Source organism: Chrysochloris asiatica, unplaced genomic scaffold (assembly GCF_000296735.1).
Source record: "Chrysochloris asiatica unplaced genomic scaffold, ChrAsi1.0 scaffold00010, whole genome shotgun sequence".
Lineage (NCBI taxonomy): Eukaryota > Metazoa > Chordata > Mammalia > Afrosoricida > Chrysochloridae > Chrysochloris > Chrysochloris asiatica.
Genome location: NW_006408528.1, coordinates 34,183,458 through 34,193,000, shown reverse-complemented (window position 1 = coordinate 34,193,000; position 9,543 = coordinate 34,183,458). Strand labels below are relative to the sequence as shown.

The window sequence follows — 9,543 nt, the reverse complement described above, 5'->3', positions numbered from 1 at the left end:
GTGCCTTCCAACCTCAGGGGTTCATATTCTGGCACTATGTCTGGCAGTGTTCCACTGCTATTCATGAGGTTTTCAGTGACTAACCATTCAGAAGTGGTCTGCCTCTCCTTCTATATAGTCTGTCTTAATCTGGAAGCTCTTCTGAAACCTGTCCACTGTGGGTGACCCTGCCGGCATTTAAAATACTGGTGGCATAGCTTCCAGCATCACAATATACAACCTGACAAACTGATAAACAATCTGACAGACAGGTGGTGGTGTTCAATATTGTGCACACTCAACTTTATCTTATTGAACTAAAACATTTCATAAAACTAAATTTCAATCACTATATTAAATTTCATCAGAAAGAGAACCAAAATCATATGGTAAGTCTTAATTCATTACTCCTTATAATATATTGTATAGAATCATGTCAAAAAAAAAAAAGAATATAAACATACCTTGTAAGTATAAATAATGTTACCATTTCTTTCAACATTTAGTACACGTAAGCTGTCATAAGTATTTTCTAAATCACCTGAAATGGTAAGATAATAATAGTAAGTTAATACTTAATAGGAGACGATTAAAAGCATATATAACAAGAATTTTATCAGCAAAAGATACCAAGTACTTAAGAATACTTACTGATGGTTCCACTATATGGTGTTTTAAAAAGGCAAAGCTATGTAGCATTAGGAATCAAAATAGTTGGCCTTTGGAGAAGAGGAAAGGAATTGTAATTGGGAGAGATCACAAGAGGGTCTTCTGAGGAGCTGATAAATGTTGTATATCTTGGGTATACTGCTATGTTCACTTTCCAATAACTCACTGAACTATGTACTCCTGATCTGTTGACTTTTCTGTGTGTATGTGGTATGTCAATAAATTTTAAGTATCTATCAATTTTTCCTTTATATATATTTTAACTATGTTTAAGGTGCATACAAATTTAGAATTTTATGAGGGGGATTTTAAAAGTTTTTGAAAAATGGAATTAAAAAATAATTCATTATAAAATATTCTTTTTTTTTACCTCTTATACTTCTTTTGTTTTAAAGTCTACTTTGTCTGATATTACTACATCAGCTTCTTGTTGTTCGTGCTACCTGGTATAACTTTGCCATCCTTTATTATTGATCATTTGATGTCCTTGGGAAATATGACCTTGATGATAAAAACAACTGGAGATCACATTATAAAATTTTGCAAGACCAACACTTATAAATTGAAATTACCTTTTTCAAAAATGTAAACAGTGACTATTCAAGTAGAATACACAGGAATCAAAAACAACTACATCTATGGAAATAGATGATGGAGAAGTTCAATATCAGTCAGAACAAGGTCATGGACAAGCTGCAGAACAGACCATAAATTGCTCATATGCAAGTTCAAGTTGAAGCTAAGAAAATTAAAATAAATTCATGAAAATCAAATTACAACCTGGAGTATATTGTACCTGGATTTAAAAATCATCTCAGAATAGATTTGATACATTGAACACTAATGGCCAAAGACCAGGTATGTTGTGGGGTGACATCAAGGACATCACATGTGAAGAAAGCAAAAGGTCATTAAAATGACAGGAAAGAAAGAAAAGACCAAAATGCATGTCAGTAGAGACTTTAAACATCTCCTTGAACATAGAAACACAGAGAAGCTAAAACAAATGGAAGAAATGATGAAGTATAAGAACTGAACAAAAGATTCCAAAAGACAGCTCAAGAAGGCAAAGTAAAGTATTTAATGAAATGTGCATTAAATTCAGTATGGATTACACTTCAAGATCTTAAGTTAGAACACCAAATGAGAAGAACATGTTGGCAGCTGAAAGAACTAAAGAACAAATTCAAACATTGAGTTGCAATACTAAATGTTGTATGAGCAAAACATTGAACAGTGCAGGAACATTAAAAGAAGATGAAAGAAATACACAGATATACCGTCACAGTGCCAAAAAGAAATGATCGATGTTTACCATTTCAGGAAGTAGCATATGATCAAGAATGATGATACTAAAGGAAGAAGTCCTAGCTGTACTAAAGGCATTGGAAAAACAAAACAAAACACAAGGCTCTAGGAATTGATGTAAGCCCAATTGAGATATTTCAACAAATGAAGATAATAAGTGGAAGCACTCACTCATCTGTACCAAGAAATCGGGAAGACAGCTACTTGGCCAACCAACTGGTTCTTGTTACATTGTTGCTAAGTGCTGTTGAGTCAGTTCCGACCCACGGCGACCCTGTATAGGGTTTCCAAGGAGTGGATGGTGAGCTTGAACTGCCGACCTTGCAGTTCAAACCAACTGGTAGAGATCCATATTTGCGCTCATACCAAAGAAAAAAGATACAACACAATGTGGAAGTTATCAAGCAATCTCATTAAAATAACATACAGGTAAATTTTTCTTAAGATAATTTAAAAATTGTTGCAGTTGAACATCAACTGGGGACTTCCAGAAATTAAAGTTGGATTCAGCAGAGGACATGGATAGAGGGATATCATTGCTGATATTAGATAGAGCTTGGCCAAAAGCAGAGACTATCAGCATGCTTTATTGACTATCCAAGTGCATGCAACCATTTGAATCATAACAAACTATGGCTAACATTGTGATGAACGTGTATTCCAGAAAACTTCATTGTGCTTATGTAAACCCTGCGTATAGACCAACAAGCAGTTGTCTAACAGAACACGGAACAACTATATAGTTAAAATTAGGAAAGGTGTGTGTCTCAGTTGGATTATCTCACTATACTTATTCAATCTGCATGCTGAGCAAATAATCCAAGAAGTTGGATTATATGAAGAAGAACATAATATTAGGATAAGAAGAACTCTCATTAGCAACTTGCAATTTGAAATGACACAACCTTGCTGGCTGAAAGCAAAGACTTGAAAGTTACTGATGAAGATCAAAGAATACAGCCTTCAGTATGGATTACACTTCAATGTAAAAAACAAAACAAAACAAAAACTTCTCAACATATGGACAATATAATGATAAATGGAGAAAAGACTGAAGTTGTCAAGGATTTTGTTTTACTTGAGTCCATAATCAATATCCAGAGAAGCAGCAGTCGAGAAAGCAAATGATGAATTGGGCAATTTGCTGCAAAAGCAGCTTTTAAAGTGTTAAAACTAAGATGCCATTGACCCAAGCCATGGTATTTTCAATTGCCTTCTATGCATGCAAAAGCTGGATAATGAATAAGGAAACCTGCAGAAGAATTGATGCCTCTGAATAAGGGACTGGGTGAAGAATACTGACTACACCATAGACTGCCAGAACAAACAAATCTGTCTAGGAAGAAGTAGAGCCAGACTGCTCCTTAGAAGCAAGAATAGTGACACTTTGTCTCATGTACCTTGGGCATGTTAGCAAGAGGCACCAGTCCTTGGAGAAGGACATCTTGCTAGATAAAGCAGAAGGTCAGGAAGAAAAGAGGAAGGTCCTCGACAAGATGGATTGACACATTGACAACAACGAGGGGCTCAAGCACAGAAACAATTGTGAGGATGACACAGGAGTGGGCCGTATTTTGTTCTGTTGTTCACAGGGCACTGTGACTAGGAACCAACTTGGCATGCTCTAACAACACATATGAGGGTAAGTCAAAAAAGTATGGCCACAAAATCATAGAAACCTTTATTAAACAAAACAATCAAATTGTGAAGCTGTTGTTTCTGGACATATCCTCTATTTGGTCAATACACTTCTAAAGACCGTGTTTCCATCTTTGTAACCCTTTCCCAAAGAATTCTACTCTCTTCTATTTACACCACATCAAAGCAGCAGCAATGGCATCCTCAAAGGACTCAAATCATGATTCCTTTGAAATGTTTCTTTGAGTTTGGGGAATAAAAAGAAGTCTGAAGTGACAAGCTTAGAGCTCAGGTGGAGGGAGTAAGGTTTTCCAATGTAATTCTCATAGGACAGCCCTTGCTATCCTCTTAAAAATGAGCTGATATATTGTTGTGATGGGAGGAAGAATCCTGGGTGCAACATAGTTTTCAATTTTCTTAAAATTTCTTCCTAATAAGCCCCTGTGGTCATTCTTGTGTCCTTTTAGAAAATCTATCAAGATTACCCCTTTGGAATGTTAAAAAAAAAAAAGTCACCATAACCTTCTAACCTGACATCTTTGATTTGAATTAAACTGACCCCAGCAGATCTCCTTGGCAGCTACTGTTTTGGTTGGACCTTAGTTAAAAGTTTGGTCGGAAAGATCAGCTCTGTGAGCTACCTGATCTTCGTGCAATGCTTTTGGCACTCATCAAGCCGAAATGTGCTGAGGCCTAGATGTTCATTTAAAATTGAAAAAGGGAGCTCCCAACTGCAGTAGCTACCACATCAATGGTGATTCTATAGTCTTTTTCCACTAGCTTCAGCCCATCATTCATTCATCAAGGTTAATGGTCTTCCCTCTCTTGGCTCATCTTTGAGGTCTTTCTAACCTTTCTTAAAATGCTTCGTCCATCTAGGAACTGTATGCTTGAGCAGCATTCCAGAAAGCTTGTAATCACTGAAACTTTGCAACAAGATTTTGGGCAATGATTTCAGAAGTTGTTGACTTGAGTTTTATTAAAAATTGTATATTAATCCTGATCTCAAATCATTTTTTTCCGTATCGCCTTTGTTTTTGAAAGCACCCTAACCAGACTAAGACAAGTGTATTGCTAAGAGAACTTGTCTGCAGGCATCCACTGATCACAAAGACTGTTTAAACATGCTTTACGGCTCTGTGGGTTAATGCACTGGACTGCAGTCAGTTTTAACCTCAAGGTCAATAGTTCAAGCTCACCAGTTGCTCCTCAGAATTCCTATGCAGGGTCACTATGGGTCAAAACCAACTCAAAAACACTTAACAACACAATTTGTAATGAATATGTGTATGAAATGGAACCTCAGTAACAATACTTTTTTACTTACTCTCTTATAATAAAATCAAAAGATGCATTCAAGAATGTTTATTGTACTTCAGTTCATAACATCCAAACTGGAAACACAAAACATCCTCAAGAGAAGAATGGATAAATTCTGATATATTCAAACAATGGAACACTAAACAACAGTAAGAAAGGGTGAGTATGTTATAACACAACATAAATAACTGAACAAAGGAGCACAGATCCTCTGCCCCACAAAAGCACAAGCGCTGATTCCATTTATATACTCAGTTTGAAAACAGGCAAAGTATCAGAAACTATCAGAAGGGAGCATGAAGGGACCTCTGTTAATAGTCTGTTTCTTCTTCAGTGCTAGCTACATGAGTGTATTCACTTTTTAAAAATTAACTGAGCTATAACTTAAGATTTGTGTATTTTTCTGTATACAGGACATATTCTAATGAAAAAGGTAAATATTCTTTATATAAAACATTTAACTTATAAATTACCTGATAACCATCTTTCTTCAAAGATTTTAGGATATTTCCCCCAATTCTGTCAAAAGATCTAAACAGTCATAAATATGACACAAATAATTATCATCATTATTTAAGAAAAAATATTTCTCTAATTTCCTAAAAAATTATCCAAAATCAAATGTCTTAAGCTTCTAACTCATTTTTCCTGTAAACAAGTGTATTTTTAGATTTCAAAGATATTATTACATTATGACAAATTCTAATACTCAGACATAACAGCTATAAAATTTCAGTTTGTGTTATTGATTTTAAATATTTTTTTAAGATATAAAGAAGAGTCATTGGTGGCCTATTAATAGCAAAGTTGGTGGTTCAAAGCCACAGGTCACTCACTCCTCAGGAAAAAGATGAGGCCGTCTTCTCCTTTAAATATTTACAGGCTCAGATGGGATCTACCTGTCCTATATAGGGTCGCTATGAGTTGGAATAGACTCGATGGCGGTGGATTATTTGGTTTTTGTTTGGATTCTGCATTGGAACTGGGGCTAGGAAACATTTAGAGAGGAAAAGCAAGCAGGTTTCATTGGGAGCTTAGAGCTATCATTCTGGGATCTCTCTTCCTCCCAACCCCTCACAGGAAGTAGCTGTGTGGGCTTTCTGGGAGGACAAGAGAAGTGTTTATCATACATGAGTATATACATTTTTGCCATGTTCTGAGCTGTCAGATGAACTTTCCACTGACAAGATTTAAGAAAGGGCAGGACAATAAATTATCCTCTTAGGAAACTAATATAATTCAAAGAATTGCCTTAGTGCTAAATGTTTTTGTTGCCTAGTCACTGTTAACTCATGGTGACCCCACGTGTGCAGAGCAGAACTGCCCCCCAAGTTGTTCAAGGCTGCGCCCTTTCAGGAGACTGGCAGGCCTATCTTCCAAGGAGTCTCTGGATGGGTTTGAACTATCAGCCTTCCAGTTAGTAGTCAAACACTTGACCATTTATGTCTACCAGGGATTCCTGTAGTATGAAACAGAACTTCACAATTCAGAGTTCTTATTTTTAACTCATCCATACTATGTGTAAAATGTTATACCCCATTGTACTGATGAAGCAATTGAATTCAATGAGGTTAAGATCCTTAGCTAACAAAAGTAGTACAAACTGATGTCAAACAAAGAAAACAGATAAACATAACATTGAGCTAAGCTTCCTGTATCAAGCTTACAAAGGAAAGGGAATACGTAAAAATCCTTTTAAGGCAGACTTTGAAGACATCTAAAAGGAATCCCAGTTAGTTTCCTTTCATTCTGCACATGACTCTGACAACTTCTGGAATGCAATGGGTCAATATCTTGAGAAGTATTTCTTTTCTCTCAAGATTATAAGGATTCTAGGAGAGACTGCAAAAGAACACTTGACTTGTTTCAGTTAGATAAGAAACTCCTTCATATGAAATCTTGCTAAGAAAATCCAATTCCTTGCAAAAGCTTATTTTCAAATAATGAAAAGATTATGGAAAACGAAATTCTCCAACAAATATGCAGATTACAACAAACGAGATATACTCATTCCATTAAGCCAGTGGGTCTCAACTCTGAGTTAGTATCATCATAGGAACTTTAAAAAGAACACAAATGCCCAAACCCTACCGAAAATATTCTACTTTTGGGGAGGCTGATATGGGTTGTGTGTGTGTGTTTCAGCTTCCCAGGTTATTCTAATATGCAGCGAGTGTTGAGAACCAGTGAATTACATATTTATACTATGGTGGTGGTGGTGGAGGTTATGTACTGTGGAGTCAGTTCTGACTCACAGCGACCCTGTATAGAGTTACCAAGGCTGTAAATCTTTCTGGGAGCAGAAAGCCTCATCTTTCTCCCATGGAGAAGCTGGTAGATTTGAACTGCTGAACTTGCAGTTAACAGTCCACCTTGTAACCCACAACTCTACCAGAGCTCTTTATTTATACTACAGATGAAGCAATTTTCATCCAGAAGCAAAACTAAGACCAACTTACAATGTAACTGTGGTAAAGTTAAGAGAAATAATAAAAATAATGCTTTGTGTCACAGGCCATTGGAATGACTCCACAATACTCCACAAAGACAATGCTCTGCGTCTTACTCTTGGTGAGTAGCGAATGGGATTTTAAAAGCTCATGAGTGTAGCAATGAAATGATATACGATAGGATGAATGTAAAACTAATGTCCTCCCATGTAAACTATCACATAATTCATAATTAAAACATTAAAAAAAAAAAAGCTCATTAGCAGCCACGCAACTGTTGGTCTCTCCCTGTCCAGAGGGAAGAAGAAGGATGAAAACTGAAGATGCTTGGGAACAATTAGTTCAGTAGACTAAGGGACGACCACATAAACATCAGTCTTTATGACCCTGAGACCAGAACTAGATGGTGCCAGGCTACCACTGGCCCACTGCTCTGAAAAGGATATTAGAAAGTCCTGGATAGACTAGGAGAAAATGTGGAACAAAACTCAAAAGCATAAAAATGGATCAGGCTTGTTGGTTGGATGGAGGCTGGTGGAACCCCAAGACTATGACCCTTGGTCACCTTCAGGAACTGAGCTCACCCCCCATGGCTCAATTTTCAGCTAAGGAAAATACAGTTTTACAGGGAGACAACAACACTAGTGAGGTTCACACACCATAGAATGGTCAACCATTTGAGATCAAAAGAGCAGCATTTACCCAAGGGCAGTGTTTAAAAGAGTGGGGAAAGGAGGAGAAATGGAAACACAAAACACAGAGAGGAAGTGGGATACACAATGTTACACAGAGGGGATTGCAATCATTGAGATGAAATGAAGTGTATTATTTGTTGAATGCAAAGCTGATGATCTTCACTTGGTTCACAATAAAAGTTAAATAAATAAATAATGTCTTATGGGCATTTTTTATAATAATAACTGCAGACTTCAATTAATTCTGCAGTTAAGTACACGATTGCCATTTCAAGGAGGTTTGTTAGACAAATTTGGAAATACTGGAAATTCAGAGCTATGTCTCACCACACACCATTATCCCAACAGCCCTTCCCCCTGATTAGTTGTTCATGCTTTAGACACACCCTTTTAGAAGAAGCAGTCAGTAGACTGCTTATTCATTCTGACTCTCCTCCCACTAGATCATCACTGGAAAGTCCAAAGGAGGAAGTTTAGCAATTTCAAATAAGGAAATGAAGTTTAATTATTACAGTTCAGTGTACTCAGGATTCAGGAACAAATGTTGCATTTAATAAATAACATATTTACATAAGTAAATCTACTAAAGAAAGGGCAGTACATAGATATTAAGAGAGTTAGCAAGCCATACCTCATGTAACACAGAACCTGGTTGACCAGATAGTCTCCTCCATTTCAACCTAAATTTTTGCCAAGCAAAAGGGATTTTATTTCACTGGAAGATGCTTGCCAAAATCATAAACTTTGTTCCTAATTGCTACGAGACAAAAATCAAATAAAAATATTTCTTGTCTTTCCAAGATCATTGCTTTCTTGTTGTTAAGTGCCATTGAGTTGGGTCCAACTCATAGCAACCCTGTATAGGGTTTCCAAGGAATAGCTGGTGAGCTTGAACCGCTGACCTTATGGTTCAAACTGACCTTGCAGTCTAGTGGACTAACCCACAGCACCACACCAGGAGTCCTGGGGGGAGAGGTTGCACAATCTTATACAAAATCATGCACTAGTTCGCAATACATAATCCAAGAAGCAATAATATATGATTATACTAACAGAATTTGTATTCTGTAAATAATTTACATGTTAAGTCCTCAGATGCAACATGACCAGATACCATTCCTAAACCTATCAAGTAAACATCATTACTTGACTTATATTTCATATTTTGGAACAAAATGAGAAAAATGCAAGGATGGGGTGACTGGTTAAAAAGCATTAAAAAATGGGCAAATGTGTGGAAACCAAAGTTTATCAGTAGTTACCAGGAGTGGGAGGTAGAAAGAGGGAACCACTGTTTAGAAAGCAGTGAGTTTCTGTTATATGGTGATTGAAATTTTGACATTGACTAAGAGTAATGGCTTTACAACATAATTAATATAATTGATATCACTAAAATGTACACTTGAAAAATGTTTCATTGACAAAAGCTGCTTTATATATTTATTACAATAAAAAAACATTAAAAATGAATTGAAACAGGAAAG

At 36.3% G+C, this 9,543-nt stretch overlaps 1 protein-coding gene across 1 annotated transcript in view; it reads right to left on the bottom strand.

Annotated features, from left to right (window-relative positions):
- Window positions 1-4,266, bottom strand: part of GSAP (gamma-secretase activating protein) — an 87,507-nt gene extending 83,241 nt beyond the window's left edge. Inside the window, exons 1-2 of the mRNA XM_006834400.1 lie at window positions 4,236-4,266; window positions 444-520 (exon numbers count right to left, since the gene is read on the bottom strand). Coding sequence (XP_006834463.1) covers window positions 444-520; window positions 4,236-4,266 — 108 coding nt within the window. The remainder of the gene's footprint in view (window positions 1-443; window positions 521-4,235) is intronic.
- Between the last annotated feature and the right edge of the window lie 5,277 nt (window positions 4,267-9,543).